The 27,648-nt window shown below is 37.8% G+C and overlaps 1 protein-coding gene across 1 annotated transcript; it reads right to left on the minus strand.

Annotated features, from left to right (window-relative positions):
* Window positions 1–1,559: 1,559 nt before the first annotated feature.
* Window positions 1,560–25,696, minus strand: LOC139737116 (uncharacterized). Its single transcript, XM_071647795.1, has 7 exons — window positions 25,615–25,696; window positions 23,584–23,759; window positions 6,410–6,572; window positions 5,447–5,650; window positions 4,064–4,134; window positions 2,707–2,837; window positions 1,560–1,788 (listed from the first exon to the last, which is right to left on the minus strand). Exons 1-7 carry the CDS (start codon window positions 25,694–25,696, stop codon window positions 1,560–1,562), a joined length of 1,056 nt encoding a protein of 351 aa, XP_071503896.1.
* Between the last annotated feature and the right edge of the window lie 1,952 nt (window positions 25,697–27,648).

The raw sequence follows: 27,648 nt of genomic DNA on the forward strand, positions 1-27,648 counted from the left end.
ACTTCACAATGAAGACATGCTGGATTATCATAATCAGTGACTCGTCAAGAAAGGGTATATATAGTTATGTCTTTGCATAGTCCTTCTCAAACATTGTCAGATTCACTCTGTTCTTTATGAATACATATAATGACTTTGAACACACATCATGGGAGACTACGTCAATAATCTACAGAGACATTTACCTTCTGAATATAAATTTCAGGAAAGAGACAGATGCTGTCTTGCTTTGCAGAAAGGGAAATGTCAGCTCCACACAAGATGTGGCACTAACATTGCATATATGACATGAGCACTGATGCAGTTAATTATTATTTGTTTACTTTTTTTTTCTTTGCACATGTTATACAATCAAAGTTCTTTTTTTCTAGGCTATATTGTGAATGATGAAAACTGAACAGTTTGCATATTTTGAGTTTATCTTTGCTATCTAAACTACTTTTTTTTAATGCAGCAGGGCTTTAAGACATGCCGTGCGAATGTAAGATCTTCCTGCCAGATGAATGTACTGATATTTAAAAATATGTATTTTCCATTTCCTTTTGCTTTTACTTGATCATACTCACACACACACAGACAAAGAAAAAAAATGAAGAGAAAATCTCCCTGAGAGTGTTAATGTAACTTTCTCACCCATCATGCTATTTGTTACTTTATGATTACACACAAAACAAATCATTAATAAGGACCCCTCCCTTCAATAATTTCTGATTCCACTTTCAAACCCACTCCTGTAACAAATTAGGGCAGATGATGTACATGATTCTACTCTTATATTACAAAGAAATAACAATCACTCTGACATTATCCTCTGTGGACTGGCATGGAGCCACAAATGCATACACATGTCATCAATCGAAGGACAATATCCCAAGATTTTATGGGGGACAATTATTATATATTTACACAAAACATGGAAATAAATGAAGAAAATAATGTAATTTATTCTGATCTGCCGAAATGACGGTCTAAAGGAACACTAAATTATGTACAAAGACAGTTTCATTAAAAAATGCTATATTCACCAAACAAACTAATTCACCATATTTCATGATTGTGAAAAAGGATAACTGCAGTGACACTGCAATCACTCACAAACACTATTTGGCTAAGTCAGAGCTGAAGCACTTTTTTCTTTTTCCACACAAATTGCAGGCCTGCATGCAGCATGGTGATGGATTGGGAAAGTGAAACTCAATTAAAACAAATCCCTAATGCTTCAATAAATTGAGACTGATATTTCAATCCCTCTCAATTGTGATAAAGCTCTAAATGTCAATTTATCACATCTAGTCCAAAGTCATTAATTTCATCATTTTATCATTTTGTAAACTCCAAGACAGCAATATGGTGGACTGTTTCACAAAAGTGATGATATGATATAAGCTAACAGAGAGCTAAGAATTTGAACTGTTCAAAAGGAATGTATTTATCTTGACTTCCAACAAGGCAATCCACACAGGCGATATTGGAGAAAGACATTTACCACATAACTATGCATACTGAAAGGACCCCCCCCCCCTAATTCCCCTTCCCTGACAACCAGACAAGAGTGTCTGCTACCTGAATCTCTTGGCTGCCTTCTCAAAGTCTTCCTTGGTGAGACGGTAGCCCCAGTGCTGGAGGGTTTGCCGGACCACGGGCGAGACGCCAAAGTTGTCGAAGGCAGAGCCGCTGCGGGCGCACTTGGCGATGAGGTTGTTGCGCCACCTTCCTTTCAGGCCGGCGCACTTCTTCCATCTGCCGACCTGTCGCTCGTCGTCATCTGTGCGCCTCCCCAAGTAGAACCTGAGAAGTGGACATAAGGTGAAATGAAGAAGCTTCCATGATGAAAGGTTTCGACTGGACAAGATAGAAATGGAGGAGTACAAGTACGATCACTGCAGTCCAGCCGATTTGGTGTAATGTGAAACACAGACTTTGCCTACTGTCTTTTAAGGAGACAAGCAATCAAATTAAGTTGAGGGAACGGTGATGTAATTACAGTGTATATGTAATATGTATGCACATTGCTATTCACTAATCGTTCACCAGTGACAGCATTCATTCCATACAGTGACAACAGATGGAAAGATATTTTTCGTTTGTCAGTGAGAATAATAATGCCACTCAACACAGAGCAGAAAAAAATAAATAATCTCAATAACGCCAAATTCATATGGACCAAGGACAGAACATGGACATGCTCATAATATTCAATACCTACACAAAGGCAACATGCTCGACCGCTGTGGAGCATTTAACTCAGACAAGATTTCTCAATTAACATAGGTTGAAATTGTTCTATAAACAATTGATTACTGTTATGATATGTACCTGGAAAGTCAGGGAGGTCGGGAAATAAAAGTAAAATATTTGACATAATTGGCATAATTGATGAACGCCTGACTGCTTAGATTAGCTGCCTATTAGTAACCTTGTGGTTTCAGAGGTTGATGTAGACAAACTCCCAGTGCACTGTGCTATAACAGCGAGGAGAAGAATATGAGCTTAAGATGACCTGTTATCTTTTCATCAAATTTTCCCTTACATTGAGAAGTTACATTTAGAGCCATGATGTCTTTAGAGCAAAAATGGAAGAAAGGAGAAAAAAGGGGAAGAAGAGGAGAAGAAAGAGATACTCCTCTTTTCTTTTCTTTTCTTTTTTCTTTTTTCATGGAAGAATTGAATTTCGGGTACAGATCTTCATATTTTATTGGGCAGTACCTGCAGTACCACATGAACCACCCGTAGGGATCTTGTTTGTGGATCCATCCGCTGCTCTCCCACATTTCTAGACTGCCACCGCACTTCACCTTGTATGTGTTGACGTCCTCGCGATATGTACTGGATGCCACCTACAGTGAACGATATACAAATTTGCATACATGTAGTGCATAATAAATATTTATGTCTAATGAAGGAGCAAACAGCAACTTAGTAAAAAATGATGTACAAGTAAAATCCCCATACAGTCTCACATGGAAAAATAAAAGTTTACTAGAAATGTGGTAGGATCACATGAACCTCCCACAATAAATTTTGATAAAATTGGCAAGTTGAGGAGAGCATCTCTAACTGTTCTTTACCTTGCGTGTAATTACAAATTAATATATATTTCTAAGCATCTTCCACCTGCTTTTTAGTATGACAGACATCACAGTACTTCATGGAATTCTGTCAGCACAGCCTTCTTGTGACTTCTACCAGGGAGGTACAGTCAAGCTTGCCTAAGTCAAATCTATTTGGACTGAAGAAATACCTTTGACTTGGAGGAAATTCAACTTATGGGGGATTAAAATCAATAGAATATAAAGAGAAGAGGACTTGAAAAGACCTTCAGCTTAGGTGATTATTCAACTTATGCGAAGTCGACTTACGCAAGGTTGACTGTATTCACTATGAATAACACTTCACAATTTGACATCTTTCACAAAGATGAATTCCTGTCTCTTTTGTGCTAGAAAGCGGTATCTCTGAAACTGAGGAGTTACGACCTTTAACCCATAGCTTACCCCATCAAAGACTACTGCCAGGGTACTGGAGGACCACTTCAATTTAGATGGATAGTCACCAGACACCTCAAATAAATGGATAGTCTTCTTGACCATGTGTGATAGATATTGTACAGGCAATACAAAATATAAATTGATCACCTGGCATTAAAATATTATGCTTACAAACAGCCACAAGGATCAAACACATGTAACTTTTCAAACATTTATAAGAAGGTCAATATAACCTTAACCCTTGAATATCTAAAGGTTTCTGAATTCTTCCTCTCTCCACATCCACTCAATGAAGGCAGCCATAAATTTCACACTACTTTACTTGGAGTTAGACAATTAAATTGTGTTTTTGTGGAGACAAAACAAAGATGACATCAATTAGGCAATGAAGCACATACACTTCTTAACACTGTACTCTACAATGCATACATATGGACACACATGCGCACAGACACACACACAAACACACACACACACACATGTCAGAGTAACTGCAAGTAGTTCAGCGATTTTCAGTATGGGCATTTGCAGACAGTTTAAGGGCAGAAGGGTTAAACCATTCTACGGCATCTCACCTGCTTCGAAACTTCGAGCCCCTCTAACCAGTTCTTGGGCAGCTCCTTCCACACACCAGAATATTTCTCACCTGAGGATTAGAAAGAGGGAGAAAGAAAGAGAAAGAAAGGTAGAGAGAAAGAGAGAGAGAGAGAGAGAGGCAGACAGACAAAGAAAGACATAAGGATGGATGATGCAAACAGAGTAGAAATTAAAGGAATCGTATAGTTTTGGTTGAGACCTAACTTCAGGTTTCTAACATTTTTTGATGAGATAGTGCGAAACCTCTTACGAAATATGAAAGAACCTGTAATTCGAAGAGGAATTTAAAGTTTATTCGATGAAAAGTTGTTCTGAAATGGCAGAGATACCCAAAACAGAGCGATCCAAATAAAAGGTGGGACCCACCTTTTATTACAATGGCTTTGTTTTACTTTGTTTTTGGATGTCTCAGCCATTCCAAAACCGACTTTCATCAAATAAATGTTGAATTCCTCTTAGAATGGTATGCTCTGTACTATTTCATAAGTATTTTCTTGGTATCTCACAAAAAGTTATAAGCCCAATCCTCACCTTAACCAATACGATACCATCTGTTTAACACATTGCCCAGAATATCCAAGACAGACTACCTGCACAGAACCAACACAAATGAGCATGACTGTTTCACTGCATGAAATCAAATACTTTTTCAGCGGATTCTGAGACGGCAGTCATCTGCCGATCAAGAGGCTGATTGTAAAGAGTAGCTGAAGCAGAATCTATTTACATGTTTTTTTTTCTAGCATAATGAAAGAGCAACGGACTTATACCTTTCAGAAAGCAAGTGGAGTTTTATCATCCGTCACATATGACAAGAACAAGCCTCAGGATGTGTACTTTCCATAAAATATGAAACTTTGTGGAATTCCCTCAATATCTACTTTATATCACTGTTCTGCAGTGATGTCATTAACAGTTTGAATCTGTTGTATGTCTCCTCATCCAGTAATGGTGGCACCAAGTTTGAAAATTCTTACAAGAATTGTCCAATTTTCCTAGAACTTTCACTGATATGCTCTACAAGCATATCTGCATCCACTCAATCTACATGTTAAGTTAGGAGAACTTCCTCTATAAGGATAGTGTCCATTCATTTTACTAGTCCAAACATTTAAGTTGTAGTTGTCCTTGGCAAATGGGCAAGCGGCGTTGCATGACCCTGACATCATACTTATCTAGGAGTACTTTCATACATTTTTGTCAATTACCTTTGATAGCAATGAGAGAAAATTTCGAATGGTTTGAAAAATCTTTGGCTTGTGTGAGCAAGATGAAAAACGAGATGTATTGCGTTCATTTTTGAGCGATGAAAATTGATGAATGATGGGCAAAGTGGATTAAGCCATGCTGCCATAACATACCTGTCACTGAGGACTTGATCGGTCGGAAGTACGTCCCGCCGAAGCTGCCTGCCTGGAGAACCTCCTTTGGGGTCATGTTTGGCCGAATCTCGGGGTAATCAGGAAAGACAAGCTCCCCCTTGGCGTTCTTCTTGGGGAGGGGGGCGGTGTAGCCCCTCTCAGTGCGGATGGCTTCCTCTTCGCTTGAAGACTTTTTATCTGTCACTGCATGAACACACAAAAGCAGCAACAGAAAACATAGATGTGTAGGTCAAATTCTGAGAAAGCTCCAAGTGTGCCTACGTGGCACTTCAAAGAAGATTGTAATGACATTTCCCTTAAGTCTTATAATTCTTATCTTTATCATGAGAGACTCATAAAACACACTGTCTGATGGACTCACAAAATAACATTTCAACTTATCCTATTCTGGATGTCTACTTCAAGCTACTGACTTTCCAAATGATTGGTTAGTTTAATACTTTTTGAAATACTTGTATAAATTTTTGCAGTACCCAGATTACAGATTATTTAGAAATCAGAAAGAGGGAAATAGTGCTATAGGAACAAAATGATAAAAATAATGAAAATAACAGAAAATAATAGTAATTCCCCCTTGGTCTAAAGTACAATGTTAGGACAACTGTACGTGTTGTTCTGTCAAAATTCCCTCTACAGTAACTACACTACAATAGCTATAATCCTTTGATACATAATAATTTAGCATTTTTTGTAAGTAAAATCAAGATTTTTTGGTAGAACAACTGGTAGAAAAACTTTGGTCAACCTGGGGCTGGAGATCTAAATGTTGGTTCCAGACCTCATCACAAACCTTTCACACCAATTCCCAGAAGACACTTTTGTATCATACACCTGGAAGCTAGAAAAGAATGTGATTTGAATTGAACATGACTCAAAGACTTGTCAGTGGAATCACAGATCTTAAAGAGGGAGAGAAAAGAAAGACAAGACTGATTTGCTTACCCTTCTTCCCTGGTGTTGTTTCTGCTTTCTTCGCAGCCTTCTTCAAATTTGCTTCAGTTTGGTTCTTTTTCTTTGTGACGCTGCCAGCTTTGGACTTGTTCTGCACTGATGACTTCGGCTTACTCTTAGCTGCTCCTTTGGCCAAATCTGCCGACTTAACCATCTGTGTGAAGACAAATTTGACAAGTTAAATTAAGAACTACTTTCTCTACTTGAAAAATAAAAATAGACATGCCACTACAGCAACTGGCATGCTTACTACTATTTTTCATTTAAATTTTGCTGGTAGCTCAGTCTGTATGTCTGCAATAGTATGTCTTACCAGAATTCAATGTGATGATAGCACATATCAAACTCTTGCTACAACTATATTAGACTGTCACACTCACCCACCAGGCTATAAAACAACAGCATCCTCAATTTTGTTCAATCAACAGACAGCATGTGAAGGTTCCAGTATACCCCCCACTTTTAGTTTTGCCATACCACTCTATCTACACTACCCTCTAGTCCCTACCCTTCCCCTAAGCTTAAATAAAATGCACATTGCATTTTGTGTTTCAATTCTCTTTTTTTTTTTTTTTCAAATAAGTTTACAGCAAGCCCCCATATTTCAACCATAATGCTGTCCCAAATTCGACCATCTGCTACATTGTACATATAGCACGTACTTGGAAGAATTAATAGGGCCAACTTGCATGCACACAAATTTGAGCAAGGGATGCTCCGGGAGGTCAGACCTTGGACTTGATCTTGATGTCGTTAATGTACAAATGCCTGGTGTGGCTATCTCGTACATCTCATGAACTTGGTGTGGGTTTTTAATTTTAATTATGGCAAGAGTTCCTTTTGAGACAGCCATCCAAAAGTGGGTGCGCATCCGTGCGTATCATAAGCAAGGTTAGGCTAGGTAGAGTTGTATAGATCTGCACTGATTTAGTAGTTGTTCTACAAGTGTGATTGGGGTGGCTGTCTCAAAAAGAAGTCTTTCCTTAATTATTTTGACTTAGCCAGAATCTATCCACTGAGAGGCATTAAAAAAAAAACCCTCTTATTTGACTGATAACATCTTTAAAAAAAAAAGGAACAATTCTCAAAAGAAAAACGAAATAGGCCTAGACCTATGTCAGTTCGGGAAACCCACTCACAAGGGGGGCCCCTCCTTATAAGTAACCCGTCCCCCTTATAAGTAACCCCGTCAGTACATGTACTCAGTCGCCACGTCTGCACTCAAGCATTGCCGCGCCGCCGCGCCTGGCGACACTCACGCCAGTAATCGCTCGCATTTCAGCATTCGCACGGGTCGTTTGACATCGCATTTAAATCCATGATTTTAGATATGATGCCTCAAACCGATTTTGCTCAAATTTCGTGCGTAACTAGGAAACTTGTGAAGCTTTATGGACATAATCAAGCGAATTGCCGCAGTCCTTTCATTTTCGCGTTGCATTGCAAAAAAGCGTGGAGACTCCTTATAAGGGATGCCCCGGGGGTTACTTATAAGGGGGACGGGGTTACTTATAAGGGGGACGGGTTACTTATAAGGAGGGGCCCCCCTTGTGAGTGGGTTTCCCGAACTGATGTGACTATGGAAAAATAAATATCAGATTGGAATTCCCTTTTTAGATTAGTGGATCTACAAATCCCCAAGCAGGTGACAAGGTAGTAGATCAAGACAATGAAGACGTCAAAGAAACTCCAGCTGAGTGTGCTCCCAACTAGAAAATCTGCCTCTGTTCACTATATTGCGATCGTGATCTAACGTAGGCCTAAGTTCACGCCAACTTACCTTGAGTCTGAAGTTCGATACAAAGTGTGACAAACTGCCTCAGAGAGCTGAGGCTTGAACTCCGCTGTTTCGGCGTCTCCCTATGCCTTGTTGATGCTGTGGGAGTAATACGAGTAGGGGAAACGAAGCGGCAGGCGACGGCGATGGTATTATTAAACGTTAGATACTAGTAGTGTACACCCGCGTTGTGTTGCTGGTGAACTGAGAAGTGAAGTGGTAAATTTACTCGTTGACAATCGTATCGGCCTTCTCTTAACTTGTTGGCGTTGACTCATTAGGTGAGGCTTTCTGTTTCGTCAAAAAGTAGGCTACCTAGGTGGTAGTTTAGATGCTTATAGCCAACAGAACCTCTCAAGAGAAGCAGAGTCGGGTTAAAGATTGTCTGTAAAGTGTACAGTCAGTCAATCAAGCTCACAAGCGCTGAGCGCTTTCATAACTATAGTGCTTTGGCGCTGGCGTGGCTTGCGTAACCCAACCGGCACTGGTTTCGTAACAAGAAAAAAGCCCCGCGAGCGCCAGTAAATTCGCTGCTCCTACTAAGACGTGAAGGTGGGCCTGTTGCTTCTGCATGGGTCTGATCAATTAGTAGTAGCAGCAAACGCTACAAGCAAGGCGGGGAATTACCCTTTCATTTCTCTCGCCCCCCCCCCCCCCCCCCCGTAAACTTGGTACTCTTGGTATAAACCAAAAGCAACAATTCAGGGAACGTGTAGTTTCAACAGGGAGGTGGGAACCTCCCTGGTTTCAAAACAACTCCTGCCCTTTATTTTCTCAAGTACACACTTAAGATTTTTGCGATGTGCCTCTTTTGGGGTCTTTTTGTAGTTATTTTTTTTAAAAGCCAGGAATCACTTAAAGGGATCTATAATATTAACTGAAAACTAATTTCAGGTTTCTAACATTTTTTTTTTTTTTTTTGTGGTGAGAAGAGAAACCCCTCGTGAAATATAAAAGAACATGTAATTCCAGGGGGATTCAACGTTCATTTGATGAAAATTGGTTTTGAAATGACGGAGATATCCAAAACAGAGCTATCCATTATAAGGTGGGACCCAACTTCTATTAGGATCGCTTTGTTTTACTTTGTTTTTGGATGTCTCAGCCAGCCATATGCACACTGAATTCATCATGGCTTTGAAATCAAAGCGCCAAAAATGCATGATATGTGATGTAGCTCAGTCTTTAATCTACTAATCTATCGTACAAACAAACAATGGTATTAATTATCTTTTAGTCTCACGTAATTTTAACGATACGTCATTATCGTTTATTTTGTTAATAGTTCGGAAAAAGGGAGACACCACAAAATTTAGAGAACACGAATAACACACATCGTTGTTTGTTTGTTTGTTTGTTTGGAGCTTTAATTTTCCAATTAAAACAACTCTAACAAGATCACGGCTATATACCGGTATGGGTATATTTCAAAAGCCATATCAATAAAAATACTTCAAGCATCTAAGGCCCGATCAAGCTAACTTTTCCATATTCAAATCCCCATATTCATATTTAGGTGATAAAAATGAAGCATCATATATATTGTATATATATGTATATATATATATATATATATATATATATAGAGAGAGAGAGAGAGAGAGAGAGAGAGAGAGAGAGAGAGAGAGAGGGAGAGAGATGGTGATACAACTGACTGTAACAACTGAGTTGACACCCTGTATTTGGGCCGATGACATTGGATTTTGCGACCTATCAATCATGAAGTCGACGTAATGATACTTGATGTCAACGAAGACGGATGACCATCCTATACAGTGTCCACAACACCTGTGATGAAAATACAGTTGTTTATTTCTAGTGTTTTTCTTTCTTCCGTTCTTTCTTTTCTCCATATGCCTATTCTATAACCCGCATTCTGATACACTTCCGAAAAGCTGTATAGAATTTCAATCTCTCGAATCCTTAGAGGAGGCAAGACGGTAAGTGTGTCCATGGTGCTGACAGGGCTCAAGGTTTTGTGACCATACCTATCGAAAAGACATGGTAGGCAACGGCTGTGCGAGATGCGGAACGGGGCTCGATTGGTGTCTGATAGTAAGACATCCTTCGTCCACGAAACGCACAGGGAGTCTTTTCTGTCAATCGGCAGCTTTCATCTCATCGGCTGTGGTGGAAACGTTGCTTGAGATCATTGCGCCAGTAAATGCCAAGACCCGACTGCAGTTTTCTCAGGCGTGAAAGTTAAAAGGTCAAAAGGTCAAAATGGACACGTTGCTAATTGTCATTACTGTCTTATTAGCACAAGGTGCTTTTGGTGAGTACATCATCCCAAACTAGGGCTTTGTATTATACTTCGTTGTTTAATGTTCCATCTTGCACATTTCATGTTTGGAGACATTAACAAACTTTTACAATTATGACACCAACCTTCTTGGTCTCCTCTGCCCTGGGAACCCAGAATCCCAGGGTGCACGTCACGAGACCGACACCCACGAGTCATAACAGACCACGAGTCATACAGCTCACGAATCATACAGCCCATGAGTTATACAGCTCACGAGTCATACGGGCCATGTGTTCGACACTAAGTTAATAAGGCCCACGAGACAGACACATTAAGCCCCGTGTTGCATCTGTTGAACTTGTGCGCTGTTCTTACATAAGTGTCGAAGTCATTGGCTTTATTTGCAGGCTAGAGTCGAAATCATGGGCTGTATGACTCGTGAGCTGTATCACTCCTGGGCTTGTTCTCGATGTCGATTCGTGGGCTGTATGACTCGAGGGTGTCGCGGTGTTGCGGGATGACCCTGAAAAGCAGGCCTACTTCGTGATATGCCTACTCCAATCATTTCACTTGTCCAATACATCCGTGCACTGTATTCTATTCGGACGTTTTTGTACTTATCCGACTGCACTGTGTATTTCTTTCTATTGATTTTGTCGGTAAAGGATCATTAACAATGGACGAAGATCCACTGTGAAATCGTTTGAAATATGCAATGATAGTTATATAAGCCTTCTTTGTTTATGTTTGTTTCACCTCATCCAGAAATCTTTGTTATATACATATATGTGAACTTGGTCCTAGCAAGGATTGATGAAACTCGTGATAATGTGAAGATTTGATTAGTGCAAATCATCTTAAAGGTAGGAAATCCCATTTGCACGCCTTAAATGAAGAGTTGTATAAATACAGTGGTATGTTGAAGAGAGTATTATTTTAGAAACTCCCATAAAGTATTGAAAGTGGAAGGCAACATTTAGTAAATTTTTTTGACCGTTAGATTTTGAATTGAATTGTTTTCGGGGCTCACCGTAAATTCCAGTACATTACTAGGCTACCTTTGCAGACCCATGTACTGCATGTGTGTCCATCATGTATATTTTGTGAAGAAAGTTCATCAACACTTACAAACATTTCTATATACATTCTTGCCACACACTCTATATGTTATTACATCAGCTCTTGTACTTTTAGATTTGTGTTTATAGATCACAAATACAGAAGAATGCAACAAAAGGCTTAAGTGTGGCTGACACACAGAACTACTGAGTAGTTGAGTTTTGTGCATTATTCAAATTTTAGATAACTGTTGACTTCCAAATTTCTAAGCAGTGGCCTAAGCAAGACCCCTGAGGTTCATGTTTAATGTTTTGCTGCATTTTGGGAGGTCTGTAAAAGGTATCCCCTACCTTTAAAGTTCTGCCCTTTGAATATTCATTTTCGGGACACTTTCAACAAAACCTGTTCAGAATTTGGATTACTCTCAATATCTTGCTCAAACATGAAAAAAAAATGATGTTCATTGATCCATTCACCGGGAGGAACCTGATCAAGCAAACGTAGGCCTAAATGATGTAGATATGATACTCGGATTCATAAACAGTACGAAAAGAGAGAATTAATTTTCTTGCCTTTGTTTCTAAAATATCAAATAGAATCAACCATATTTTCAGCTTATTTAGCGTAACAATATTTATGAATAATGCAACTATTAGTATTAATGCTGTGTGCAGGACTGGACTCTAGATAAGATAGATGTGTTGCATACACAATTTTATATCCTGCAAACGTTAATGCAAAGATATAAATTATACGTATAAATATGCGAGAATATAACGAGCGGCTGGACCATCACTGATGTCACTGAAAACAGGCAAAATGTACGAAGAGGGTATTGGAATGACAAGATGAAGTTAAAATGGGGTCTATTCATACTAAGAGGTCATGTTCGCAAGCAAGGTCAGTATTGATGATATTCAACTATACATGTCTCTCTGAAGGAAGGAAGATCTAGGCCCTAATATATGTTGTCGATGATGAATTGTTGTCGAATGGAGATGATAGTCCTCTCAATGTCATGTGATTCATAGTTCATCTGTCTGTCTGCAAAAACCTAAGAAAGTCCATCAATCTTACTTCTATTTGCACTCCCCGAAAACGTTCAGTCACCTGCCAAGAAAGAGAAGAGGGTGCGAGTTCTAACAGTAGCACAGCAAGTCCAACGTCACTCATTACGGCAGCGCCTGAGGGAACGACATCAGTAACCGCGTTGGCCACGAGTGTCAACAAAACAAGCTACATGTCAACAGAGGAGGAAGACGAGGTATTTTCAAGAGCAACGACGTGGACGTCGGCATCCACAGCAGCTAAGGCGACATCGCCCTATAGAAAGGATCATGACCATGATGACGAGGGCCATGACAATACACTATACGATGTTGAAACAACGCCATGCGGATCATTTGCAGGAACACCTTGTCCTGCATTGAGAACGACGGGAACTGATTCAAATATCACAACAGATGAGCAGGATTTCGATTTAATTGGTAATGGAAATAGTGTATGATAAACAGATAGACCTACTTGATCATAGTATTGTTACCACAATCAACATCATCTTATATGCATTAACTTCACGCGTTTATATTTCAAATTGTTAACCGAACAGTGAAAGAATAATGATGTTCTAAAACGAAGCAAAGTCGTCCGACACCGTAAATGTGAATGATGATTGAAGGTGAAAGTCCTCAAGCTGGATAGTTTGTAACTGTTAGTACAACAATATAAACTCCTCAAAAAAAGTTCTGCAAGTCCAATTTGACGTATAATGGTATCATAATTCTCTCAAAACTTTATCACTCAAATGTGACATCATAAGAAAGCCTGATTACTTACCTTTTTTAAAATGACACCTCACTTGCTATGACTGGGTGTTCTTGGAATGTGCAAAACAGCTGAGTATGGGGACAGATCGAAAGTGAAAAGTCGCAACAACTCTGTTATTGATAATGTACAGTTTTGATGAAAAAAGGCCACTTGACTAAGTAATGCTGAAACGACAGCACTTTCAAAAACTCCCATTTCCTAGACATTAGATGACTTTTTGGTCAACCTTTATGTTTAATTTTGATCTGCAGATACTTTTTAATTCATGGATGAAGCCTGGAATCTAATGATAATCTCACAATGCATTCTTTTCAAGCACATTCCTTCCCTGAAACGACAAAGCGATTAATGGGAATTACCGGCTGATTACACTGTTTGACATAACATGTTTGCTCTATTTTGCAACATTTCACATATAATTTGGCCTTTCCTCATACTCAATGATACTGCGCATTCCAGGAATACGCAATCATAGCAAGTGAGGTGTCATTTTAAAGATAAGTAATCAGGCTTTCTTATGATGTCACATTTGAATGAAATGATATAGTTTTGAGAGAAATATGATACGTCAAATTGGACTTGCAGAACATTTTTTGAGGAGTTTATATCTTACAGGAGAGAATTAAATTTAAAAAGAGCGAAAATTCATTTTGTTTTGTGTATGTGTGTGTGTGTGCGTGTGTGAAACTAAATGTACTTCCTTGATTACAGTCAGTTTCTGCGGCATTTGACATAACATGAAGTAAACAACATGAAACCGAGAAGTTTAATGTAATTTTGTCAATGGTGAATTGAAACGATAAACTTATGCAATATATATCATTGTATACCAACTGACAGCCTGAATATAAAATTTGTCAAAACTGCGAATACTCTCAGTATACGGCAATGGTACTCAGGGACAGTTTGTGAGATAATGATCAGCTTGAGTGAAATTCGTTGATTGCATAACTTCTTTTTGAACGGCGAGATATAAATTATTCGGTTCAGCAGATAACCGCCTGTCTATTGTGAGAAATCACACACTGATGCCATCAGCCGTAGTTTATACGCAAAAAAGTCTTATTTCTTTCATATTGCAAGCTTATAGAGATACTTTTGAGTATTCGAGAAGCAAAAGGTCAAGCAGAAATGATAGCAAGCCATGAATAAATGCCGTCACAATACGGCGTTAATACGTGTTTTGGACTCAGACATCGAGACACCGTCTTTGGAACTGAAAAAGTAGATAATGATTGGTGAATTATCTGTGCCATTTTCCCAAAGACAAGAAAAACCATTCCACAACAGAACTTAGGATCTGAAGATTAACTCAACGTATTCTAACAGCAAAATGATTTCCTCTTCAACTGAAACTTTTGTGCACATTAGTAGAGCTCTTGTCTCTCTTTCTTTTGACCATAAACGTATGATTATAGTCTTTTTAAAAAGATAGTTCTTAGGAAAAACAAAACTAGGCCCATTTTCAACGCAATCTGGCACCATCCACTATTATACACACCCTGAATATGCATCACCATACGGTACGGCCACATCGCTGCTGCATTTCACAGTTAATGTCATAATTTTACATATTATATAGGAATGTGACTAAATATAGATTTTTGTTGTTGGTGCTGCTGCTGCTGCTACTGTGGTTGTAATGTCTGCTTATGAGAATTAAAAATCGCAACTCTTTCTTGTTTTAAAGGTTGCTTTCATGAAATTGACCGGCAACCTACAATATTGTTTAGGAATTTGTGAGTGTGTGTGTGTGTGGAGGGGGAGCGAGTATGTGTAAAACTGGAGAAGCTAAGACATTTGGCGATGCATTCTGACCCTCCTTTTTTTAGCATGTTCGTGGTTTTTACTTCCTTTTATACAGTCCAGTGGCCGGTAATTTGTGCCTTTGCTTTTCTTGGGGTCATCCTCCTGATCACTCTTGTGTCCAGCTGCGCTGCCTGTATTCGGTGGTGTATCATAACAGATCTCCAGCTGGAGCGGCGGTTCGCCATCATCTGTGAGAAATTCCGCCGGGGCTCGCCCGATAAGGAATACGGAGACACGGTGGAATTAGCGGTAGGTATTCAAACAGAACACGCGGAGACATGCTAGAAGTACAACCTTTGTGTTTCTATCCGATCTAGCTGTCTCTTTGTGGGCCTACCGAAGGTCATTATCTCTTGTTCAACACGCTACATAGGGTGGAACATCCTATTACCGGACGCTTTTCTTTGTGGCTTTGAATTCCGCACTCATAGAATGAAATTTCGGCTAAAAACAACACCACTTATTCACAGACTCATGGAAATTACGAATTCAGCCAACTTACGTCATTTCTTCGTTCCAGTTTTTAGAAAATATGCTTCAAACATACCCCTCTAAAAATAGTGGTTTTTTGCGCGGTGCAAAATCGCATTGTATTACCGGACGCTATTTTCGTAATCGAATAATCGAGGTCTTTCGCACCTAATCCTTGAACCACAATCACAATTCATCCCACAAATCACCGTACACATTCTCACCGAGCGGATGACACACACAAAAAATCTGCAAATGAAGCTCAAATTTCGTATTTTACAGTAAAATGTCTGTCTTGACCATTTCGAACAGTTCACGCAATAAAACCTTGTGAGAAATCGACAACTGGTTAGAGTATACGTGCTTTGTCTATGGGAGCTGCACGCGTGGGTGATGAGTTGCGTGCCCCTTAGCGCACAACTATTCCGCATCATTCGCGTTTGAGGACGATAGCTACAATTTTTCCGATATTGATCAGTGAACTTTTGGTTCTAATAGAATCTTCAGCATTTTTCCTGTATGTGAGTGGGATTTCATGGAATTTCAGTCGCGAAATGTGATTCAAACATGCATAAATATTAACTATAAACGAGGTGCGGGTCACTCAACTATAAATTTGAGGTAAAATGTGAATTTTTTCGTGTTTTTACATTTTTATGTGGCGTTTTTTGCGATTTCGGTCCACACAAAGTTCTGTGAGGCTAATCTACGAAGTCTCGCGCGTACAGAATGTCATTAGTACGCAAAAATGTGCGTGTCCGGTAATACCATGGTGTCCGGTGACACCATGCTTGCCCCTACTATTAACTGACAATAATAATATTATGGTACATGACTGTAGACATAATCTAACTGTCCTGCGTATGTAAATGTACCTGGGGTTTTTTCTTTTATTCATAAAAATGTTAATATATCATAACGACTGTATACATCCGTCGATAAGCCTTGAAGCAATACATAATCACCTCTGTCGTTACCATGGCAAGCTGTTTTTAATCAATGCTAATAATTGTTTTGATGTGCTGGTCACTGCTGGTCGCCCCAAGAGAGTTTGAACGACGGAGGTATAGTTTTGGTCAACTCTCATTGTTTTGTCTGAGAAGAATAGACATGGCAGTAGTAAGGTTCTTGCTATGTATATTCATAAAAGGGATATGCCTTGATAACCCAGTCACGACCACTATCTCTGTCACCCCTCCCACTCCCCGACCCTCCACATCCACCGTACACCATGTAAACATTCCGCAGCCTCGATTCCATGCTCTGTAAGCCTTTATAAAACCAATCCTGCGCTTCAGGAAAGTATGAAACCATCGATATAAGGTACATAAAAAAAACACATGTATTTGAAGAACACAACACATTAAAAATGCATATAGGTCTATATGTGTGTACATTATGTCTATATATGCATATTCCATATATATATATATATATATATATATATACATTTATTTATTGATCTATTCATATATATATATATATATATATATATATACATTTTATTATATACATATAGATGTGTGTGTGAGTGTGTGATTATACTTTTATACTTCACAAAAATCACTGTAGGCCGTTTCATTGTTGTGTCCTTGTGCTTTGCCCTTTCCTCTAAACGAAATATGTTCTACACTTCCCTTGATTATATTCCTATACTATAAGCGATAGCCTTTCTTACCATTTCAATATTTTAAGGGTTTTGTTTCTCTCTTCCTCTCTCTCTCTTCCTCTTTGCCTCTGGTTTCTTTCTCCAGTCCAAGTGCTGAATGACGTCACTCGAAGAAATGGACGTGACCACAAGACTCGGAAGTTACAAGCATCAACTCTTTATTATGAGACTAACTGAAAGCATATTTGGAGGGAATATCATATAGTTATCATCACTGGCATACTCATATTCGAAATTCCATGCAACAAACGACGTGCATTCCATCTAAATTCATCCTCTGTTTTCAATACCAAAGGTTCGCTGTATTATTACTTCCAAGTCCATACACGTTTAGTGTGCATACATGACTCGTATTGCTGAACTGAAACCGTTTCACGTTATGGAATGAAAATACACCTTTCCTGTTTACGTGTATGTGCATTTTAATCTGTCCTTATCAAGTTCTTGGGCTTCCAAATACATACACATCAGCAGTGCAATTTGATTGAAAATCCCATCACCATCAGTACGAGTCGGGCTACCGTTGCCGTAATTGGCATTACTTGTTATTTCGTCATACATTCATGGTGTAAGTAGGCTCTAATAGTGTCTCGGCTGTATATATTATTATCTGAATCTTAATGGTGGATATAGGCCTGTCGGTGCTTTTTTTTTTTTTACTTATATCGTATTGATATTGCTAGATGAGAAAATTACGCTGAATTGAGAATTCAGCCTGAGATTTTAACTTCTTGAAAAGGAGAGTATCTTTTTTTTTATCTACTAGCAAAGATGTATGTTTTTAGCATGAAAATGTAACGCAGCTTTTCAAATCAAGATGTTTTCTTATTGACATGCGATGTATTTGTGGTGGGAAAAAAAGGCATTTAAAACAGATCAAAGAACGAAAAATCACATCAATTTCCCGCACCTGGAATCTCCTAACAATAACATCAAGGGGTCAATTTGTTAGGTTGCTTCAACGCAAATCGTTAAGCTCACAATGGGAGACGTCACTAGCCTTCCAAATTTCATCAATCTTAGTAATATTACTTAATCCAAACGATTGGACAGCATGCAACCATCTCCAAAATGTACTCTTGTGGCCACGGTAGTAATTGCAGTCATGTGCGGAAGTACCGATGCAGCCGGAAGCCTGAAGGAATTGAAAGAGACAAGAAACACATTGACAACTATGGTCATTCGACTGTGTTTTTGTTTATTTGTTTGCTGTATGTGCGTGTGTGTGTGTGTGTGTGTGTGAGTGCGTGGTGTGTGTTTGTGTGTGTGTGTGTGTGTTTTAAAAGATGAACCTCAACTGTGTTTTCCATGAGCTTGTCGGCTCAAATTTCTGTATTTTTACAATCCTCGAGTTACGTATAGTATTTCCTCTCATAAACTGCAAAATTACAATTAAGAATGGCTAAAACTTTGTGAAAATTCTATGTCTTTATTTCATTCTAAAGAGTTTGATATGATCATTGAGAGAGACGTTAGATTGTCATATTATTTTCAACTGATTAATACTTTGTAACATTAAATGCTTAGAGACTAACAATGCGTTGTCTTCTGGATGAACACTATTCCTTTTCTATGAGTGCATTTTTTTTGCTGAAAATTAAATGAGGTCTTTAGGTCTCTTATAGGTCTCAACGAGGATTTAATTCTCGGGACTGGGATTCAAACCAGACGGGATTCGAACCCTGGATTGCTTGTTTAAGCATTCACACATCAGAGACATCAGGACACAACGACTGATGTGTGTCTTGGAGGGAGATGATCAGGTGATTAATGTTTATACACACAGTATCTTCTGTGCTACCAATATGATATACTATATATAAGTACTGAAATTTCTTTAGTTGTCTGAATAAAACGAAGTCAAGAAAAGTTATTCAAGCATCTCCACAATTTCATTTCTGCTTTGATTCAGGTCACTGTGACACAGTACAACAATTCCATTTCAAGCAAAATATAAAGACTAATTGATTTATCATCCGCTTAACAAGGCGGACGTTTGCCTCTATCAGTGTGTTCCTTGTCCTTGTAAAGGAAAATACAAACCTTTAAGAATGATCCAAATCTGGATCTATTAAAATCAAACATAGTCATAAGCCGAAGAATGTGTATGGTTTATTAAAAGAAAGAGAGAGACAGAGAGAGACAGAGAGATAAAAAAGCGAGAAGTGTAAAAATGACGTTTTTGTAAATGAGGAAAATGGGAGACGTAAACTGATACATGTACTTTTCAATTTTAATTTCAGATTATTTCCAGCAACTTTTTTTTTTCAAGAATGCAATGTACAAAGGAAATACAATAGCACCAAATTTGGCTAATTAACATTTTTTGAGGCAGATCAAGTCTTCAAACATAATCAATAAAATCATTTATAGGAAACAAAATGCATGCAGTAAATTGGTGCATTTTCACTGTCATGACAGTCGTGTCAGTCAAATGTTGCAAGTGTCGTCACAATACGTTATGATATTTGACAAGCTGACATCCCTTACTCCGAACAGAGCGGCTAAAGACCTTTCCTCAAGGATTTTGATTACTCGCAACAACAACAAAAAAAGGGGGGCGGTGAAAGGTGCAAGTGCAAGGGGGAGAAGTCACGAATGACCAGGCTTGATTTCACTTTAATCAAATTTGATTACATGTATCTAATCAAAATACTTGAAGATAAAGATAAAAAAATAAGAGAAGTATATGCTACAGTTTGGAGAAGGAATATATTTACCACTCCTCGTCCTTTTAATGTCACTTGTTGTCTAGTCCTGGATGAAGGTAATGAGTAACATTAACAATGATTGTAGAAACATGAAAGCATGTATTTAGAGTCATCTCACACACACATACACACACATAAACATATGATTGATCCTATATGCATGCCACGTATTATATAATACGGCTAGATTAATTTGACGGATAATATTAAATTTAAACACTGCTTGATCACATAAACATATTGAGCATTTAAGTTCGGGAAAGAGGGGGGGGGCGAGGGAGAGCTGTAAATGGATGAATATTGACAAACGAAAAAGAGCATAAGAGTGTAATGTATGGAGCTGTGGACGAGAGTCACAATATACAGTATATATATCAGTTGATAGTCATGAGCAAGGTTGAAATGCTTTGATAATGCTGCCTTGGTTCTTGAGACATGTGCCGTATGGATTTGCAGGAATAAGTATACAACATAATTAACAGTGTCTGTAAATTAATTGATACTTGAATATCGATTTGCTGGGCTGATGCACCATCCTGTTTGACGTAATTTGTTTAAACTATTATGTGCGAGTGTTTGTTAAAATTAATGCGTTTATTTTGTTGCAGAACTTTTTTTTTGTTAATTAATTTCATAAACATTGTTTGGACTAGACATTCAATATCATTAATGTTGTTCTTAAATGTAATGATGCGAATGGTAAAAGACTGTCTGCTGTAAGTCTACTCCACCAAAAAATATTAATTATAATAATGATTAATAACAATTCATTCATTCATTCATTCATTTTATTTAACCACGGTACTAACATCAGCCACGGCTGTTTTTCAGTCAGTCCGTGCATCATGATATCTCTGCGTCTTTTTGATCATTCGCACGTTCGTTCTCTCTCTCTCCCTCTCTCTTTCAATCTCTCTTTTTCGATTCAACGACATTATCACCCACGAAATTGCGACAATTGCTCCCATGAAATATCTGCACGCTAAGCCAAACAAAAATTTAATAAATTCATAAAATTTATAAATTTTATACCAACAAACATAACCCGAATCCAAATCCTCACATCAAACTGAACCCAACACATATCAAAACGCTGTCCATAACCGTAACTCCTCGTGTTACCATGGTTACCCTCTGTTTCTCCTTTTCTGTTTTTCTTTCCTTCTATCTTTCTTTTGTCTGACTAGTGAGGAATACTCCTATTTTAAAAAATAAAAAAGTGCACCCATGGAATTATCTTTTTATTTTAAATTTCTGTGGCCATGAAGAAGCTTAGTCTACAACTCATCCCTTTGCCTGTCAGTCAATACATCTCGTTCTATTTCTTTCATTCTCTCTCTCTCTTTATCCCTCTTTATTCATTCTGTCTGTCATTTTATGTTGTCTGATATATTGTTTTCATATTCTGTACATATTTCCTAGTTCAGGTGTGAGTTCCTTCAGTTTGGCTCCCTCTACAAATGAAATTTGTTAAGATCGCAACTGCTGATCTGTATATTAACAGTTGCGGTCTTAACAAATTTCATTTGTGGGGGAAGACAAATTGAAGAAACTCACACCTGAGCCTTCACCCCTCTGAATGATATCTTGCTTTAATATTTCCCAGATCTCATTTCTTCCGAGGTCCTTATAAAGAAACCTTGTCTTTTATTCTCACAAAGCAAGCCATTTACGCATTCTATTAAAGGACAAGTCCACCTTCATATACATAAGGATTAAAAGAATGCATCAATATTAGTAGAACACATCAGTGAAATTTTGAGGAAAATTGGACAATCCGTTCAAAAGTTACGATTATTTTAAGTATCTGCGCAGTCACTGCTGGAAGAGAAGACTCCTACAATGTATGATGTCACATGCGTACAACCATATAAGGAAAATAAAAAAGAGAATTTCACAAAACTGTACTTTTTTAATAAAGTGCACATTTCTTCGACTTGCTACTGACGTATGTTAAGGGTAATATTATTCCCCCTGCCTTCTGAAAGAGAGAAGTCGAGTGTTCTTTTGTTATGCAAGAAAAATGGAAATATGTTGAATTTTCTTTATTCTTTTTTTATATCGTTGTACTCATGTGACATCACAAGCTATAGAAGTCTTTTCATCCAGCCGTGACTGAGCAGAAACTTCAAAAATGCATAACTTTTGAACGGATTGTCCGATTTTGCTCAAACTCTCACTGATGCGTTATATTGCTGCATTCACTCAACCCACATGTCTATGAAGGTGAACTTGTCCTTTAACTACTATCCAGAAACTAAATGCGTTTATTGAACGGTGCGAGATGTCTCCCGAAGATTTTTCAAAGTAAATACAATGAATGAGATATAAATGGGTGAAAATTTGAGTGCATCTGAACAACATGTAACAATATTGCATTATGGTCTCTTATATCATAATATATCAGTCTTACGTGGAGTTTTTCTTTCTTTACCCCTGTCGTATATTTTGAGTTCGATTATATAAAAATCAAACTTTATTTACAAGATCACAAATTCTTTCAGATACATAATCATTAATAGCTTTAAAATGAAATGAAATATTATAGCATTCGCTGAACCAAGTTGAAGTATAACGGGACCAAAATTTCGACGATCTGAGAGGAGCAGTATTTTTTTCACAGTCACAATTTACATTCGGTCAGTTGTGACTCTTCCACAATTGTTGTTGAATTCTCACCATTTCCCCCTGAATTCTTACAATTGTAAACTTTTATCCTATACAGCGTTTCTCTGTTTTTGTTTTGACAGTGAGCCAGTTTTTCCCTTTTATCCCTTTGACTGAACTCTGTATATGAATTAATCCATCTAAATATGTTGTGGTCAAAATATTATAATTCATTATCGTGCAATATTTTCTTTGAAATAAGAAATTCGATCGTACGAACACGCAAAAGCACTAAGTTATATAAAACTTGTGCCAACAAAAAAAAAAAAGGACTGGTGCACGCTTTGGACTACAGTGTTTAGTTAGGTTATACCAGAGGTAGAACTTATCGTTATTTTCAAGAAAAATATTATTTGTTAGAAGAGTACATTATGTAATCTGTATTTGGGCATATGTGACTATACTGATATAGAAACGTCATCAGTTTAGAACTTATTTTCATTTATTTACCTACGCATAATTGTATACGCGGGCACATAACCCCCACCCCTCCGTTTCTCAATGTATATGCAATTTGCACTATAAAACATCAGGGTATATAGGAGTAAAACAAAACATCATTTTTTTTTCCTTTTTTCGATAAGTCATTTCGTTAAAAAAAAATGTAAAATGTTATATTCGTTTATGTGTGTGTATATGCATTTATCTATACATATCTTATGAGGAAAAGTAAGGTGACGTGCAGAATATTGATGCTTACATTAAGTTGGGGTATTTATTAATTTCCGAATACAGCAAAGACTTGTGGGTTGTTTTTTTAACCCTATCAATGGTATATCCATAAATTTCATTTCACAGATTGTAATATCGATATATATATATATATATATATGCACTTATATCTTATGTAAAAAAAAATGTTTTTACATGTTCTGTTGGAGATGGGAAGAAAAATAAATGAATGATTAAAAAAAGACTTGATGGACTAACATCTGATTCAGGAGCAGGATCTCCAAGATACGATTGAGGCCCGTACAAATGATTCAATATGGACCCGGGTGCCGCCTCGACAATATCATCAGCTTCCTCCTCCTTTAATATGGCCGCTTCCTCTAGTTCTTCCTTTGCGTCAAGCCTGTCCGGCTCAGAGAGTGCAATTATTCTTTCTACGGTCAGACAAGATTGATTGATTGATAATGGTATATCAAAAAGAGAAAACATGCAAAGTTGTAGTCCGAAGGCTAAATCACAATGCACTGCATTGTAAAGCATATTATAACTGACAATATACATGATATATATGTAACGTTTCAACAATGGCAAATAACAATGACACAAACATAACAAAACAAAGCATCTCATTCGTTACTTATAGGGCAACTAAAATCGCCAATGGGCATTCAAATTCACTACAGAGCCTCCAAAGTCAACAATCGAATCCGTACATAATAGAAGAACAATACAAAATATATTATTTGTATATTCATAGTTATTAGAATATCCTGCTTTAGAGACCCGCAGAGCCTAAACTATTCTCTCCATTTCAATATAGCACTTAGGAAAGTATTGCAAGGACATAATAATCCTGTGGCATGATAACTGAAAGTATAGGTTTTCTCGTTCAATTCTCGTACACAAGAGTATAGGTCGGTCATTCAGTTTTGAACGTATTCGTGAAAGAGTACAGATATTATATTGGTCATTCCATTTCGTAATAGACAGGGTAGCTGAAATTTGCAATTTTCATTCAAATTCGTCATAAGGCGTCAAAATCGCCATTCGACATTCATATTCGCTACAGGGTCTCTAGAGTAAACAATCGAATTCGTACATAGTGCAACCAACTTCGCTCGCGAAGCCAACTGAAGTTAGGTTGTAAAGGGCATTCAATTTTGGCACATGGATAGTATTGTATACTAGGTGTTCTATAATTGTTTTTATAGCTTTCTCATGTTTCTATCTTCTTCCACTTAATGACCTAATTGCCTTTTTTCAGGGAGGGGGTCCTTTATTTCAATATTTGTCGATTCTAGGTCGCCAATAAAGATCACTTTTATTGGATAGCCCAAAAACGAAAATAGCATCTGCGTGAGAATTTTTTTTTTGGCTTTTCGATAAAAGTAATTATCCTTCCCTTCTGTTAAATTTAAGTATCTTTTTTCGTTATCTTTGTAAATTTTCTTTTTTAATGCATTTTCTTTTGACCACTTACAAAATGTTTTTCAATATATTATACCCATTGACCAGAAATCATAATAAACAATATCATTTTCTTGACAGAAACGTTATAATGCACACACTCATATGAAACATTGGAATAAAAATGCAAAAATATGAATAATGTCTAGCAAATACCCAGGAGATCGTCAGCTTATTGATATAGCTTGATTATAATCAGACATCAAATAGATGATAAAAACAGAAAGCGAAATGTGCATCTAAAGAATAAGTTACAAGATTCATACAAAAACGAATCTTTGAACCAGTAACATTATACACCGTCATGTTTGTAATTCTGTATGCATGTAAATGCAGTGCTAAAGTTAATACAGTATTATATGAAATGAATATCCGTTGGCGAAATCGAATGCCCTAACTTTAGTCATGCGTGTCCTTCCGTGTTAAACTTGAATGAATTATAGAGCGAATATTAATGACATCCATTTTACACTTTTGAATGCTCTAAAAATATGACGAATTCGAATGTTCACTGTGCATTTTGGCTGCATTTTGTATTTTGCTTACACTATCTCAAAAATTGAATTATTTATTTATACATTATACTTTCACACGCACTACGTGCGAAACTGGACAGCAAAACTTCTGATATTCGGCAACATTTTTTCCTAACTTAATTGATTATCAGTCACGTTTTCTTATCATCATGGTACTTGGAAATTTTGAGTGTAAAAAAAAAAATACGCCTGTCATTTTCCGAGTCTCGTCACACACACACACACACACACACACACACAAACTGTTTGGAAATGAAGATTTTGACAATGTATAAATCTATCTCACCTTCCTCCACATCTTCTGCAAAAGTAGACAGCACCAGCCCCAGCACGGTGACGCTGAAGAGAATCAAAGTTGTCGCTTTCATCTTCGTAAATGGAATCGACGTGTTGGGACGAGGGACTTCGAATTCGCTGAAAACAAACGTGCTTCGACGGCTTGTAAACACAGACAGATTTTGTCACGAATTCGCACCTCTCCTGAACTGCAACGAGAGCAATTAGTGGTAAAAGTGTGCATATTGTGTTCCCTTTTATCCCTTCACCTTCACGTGTTCATGTGATGTGGACGATATCATTTGCATGTTATATGATTTATTTCAGGAGGTACCAACGTGGAACGACTTTAAAAAAGAGCATAGTCGCATAACGTGACGAGTGTGCTTGTGTGTCTATGAAAGTGCGATGATCTCTTGGTGCCTAATTTACACTGAACTTGGCGTATGGTTAAGGAGGGGAGATGTCTGGCGATTATCGATGTAAATTGATGTAAATGTTGTCATGTGCCGCTGAGGAGCAAAAGCAACATCGTAACAAACAAAGGAACAAAAATACCCATAGAGCATCTGGGGTTTTGAACCGGTAATGTGAACTATGATGCAATATGACTTATGTACGGTACTTTACTAACACGTGCGCTTTATCACCAATCTGTCTCCCTCATTCGTACAGTAATGACATGTCATACTTGGCTGCATGTAGACGAAGATTGACTTTGATTTATTCATTTGTACTTGGCAGACGACAGTTCAACCTACACTATGACAACTTGATATCATATTGACGATTTCTTAAAGCAAACCAAAAAAAAAAATCTTTTTTAGCTTAAACAGTTGCACAAAGTAAATCATTTAAAATTTTCATTTTAGAAAGGCATGTTCTCAATCAACGAGTTACAGCACATGGGACATTAAGAAAATTCCACACAGGATAGTAAGATCCAACAGAAATATATTAATGGCATTATATATCATATATTATTGGTGTGTCTGAGTATGTGCGTGTGTGTGTTAGCAAATATCACATGACTGCAAATATCCTGATAACAGGATCTGGAAGAGTATGTGTTAGTCAGCAACTGCAAACGACCCATTATGCAAGCCTTTATCTCCACGGCTTAGAATGCAGCTGAATGTTTCTCCTTGTTGCGCATTATTAAGCGTATGTCAACAACACTGCATGGCTCGAAATTGAAAGATCCAGTACTGCTAACCATAAAGACCCCCCCCCCCCCCGCAGGAACACAATATACAATGAGAAGAATACATCTGTTTGTTTTTGTTCACTGAGACATGGCATATATTATAGTATCTTGTCTTACGGTGGCAATTCCGCTAAACATACTCGCTATAGGAATAGGTGACGGGTTCGAATCCCAGCTAAACAACGCGAAACTGAAATCTAAAGCGACAAGAAGGGTGTACCGTGGGGAGGGAGTATTGTATTTACAATCACTCGAAATATAAGTTATTAAAATCTGCCTGTAGAATGTGCGTAATTAAGAAGAAATAAACTGAGCAACCATCAGTGGGGGACGAGGGAGTATGTGTAAAGTTGGAGAAATCATGACGTATGGCGTTGCATTCTGACCCTCCTTTTTTATGTTCATAATTTTTTACTTGGTTTTTATGCAGACCAGTGGCCGGTAATTTGTGCCTTTGCTTTTTGGGGGGTCATCCTCCTGATTACTCTCGTGTCCAGCTGCGCGGCCTGTATTCGGTGGTGTATCAGATCTCGGGCTGGAGCGGCGGCTCGCCATTAACCTGTAAGAAATTCCGCCGGGGCTCACCGATAAGGAATACGGAGACACGGTGGAATTAGCGGTAGGTATTAAAACAGTACAAGAGGAGACATGCTACCGATAGCTCATTATCTCTTGTTCAACATGCTACATACTATTAACTGACAATGATATGGTACATGGCTAGACATAGTTTAACTGTCCTGCGTATGCAAATGTACCTGAATTTTTTATTCATAAAAATGTTAATAGATTGGCGAAATTTCTTTTGTACACAACCAAAGAAAACTATTTACCTTG

Source organism: Diadema antillarum, unplaced genomic scaffold (genome assembly GCF_040938485.1).
Source record: "Diadema antillarum isolate AM-2024a unplaced genomic scaffold, OU_Dant_1.0 seq00000682_RagTag, whole genome shotgun sequence".
Lineage (NCBI taxonomy): Eukaryota > Metazoa > Echinodermata > Echinoidea > Diadematoida > Diadematidae > Diadema > Diadema antillarum.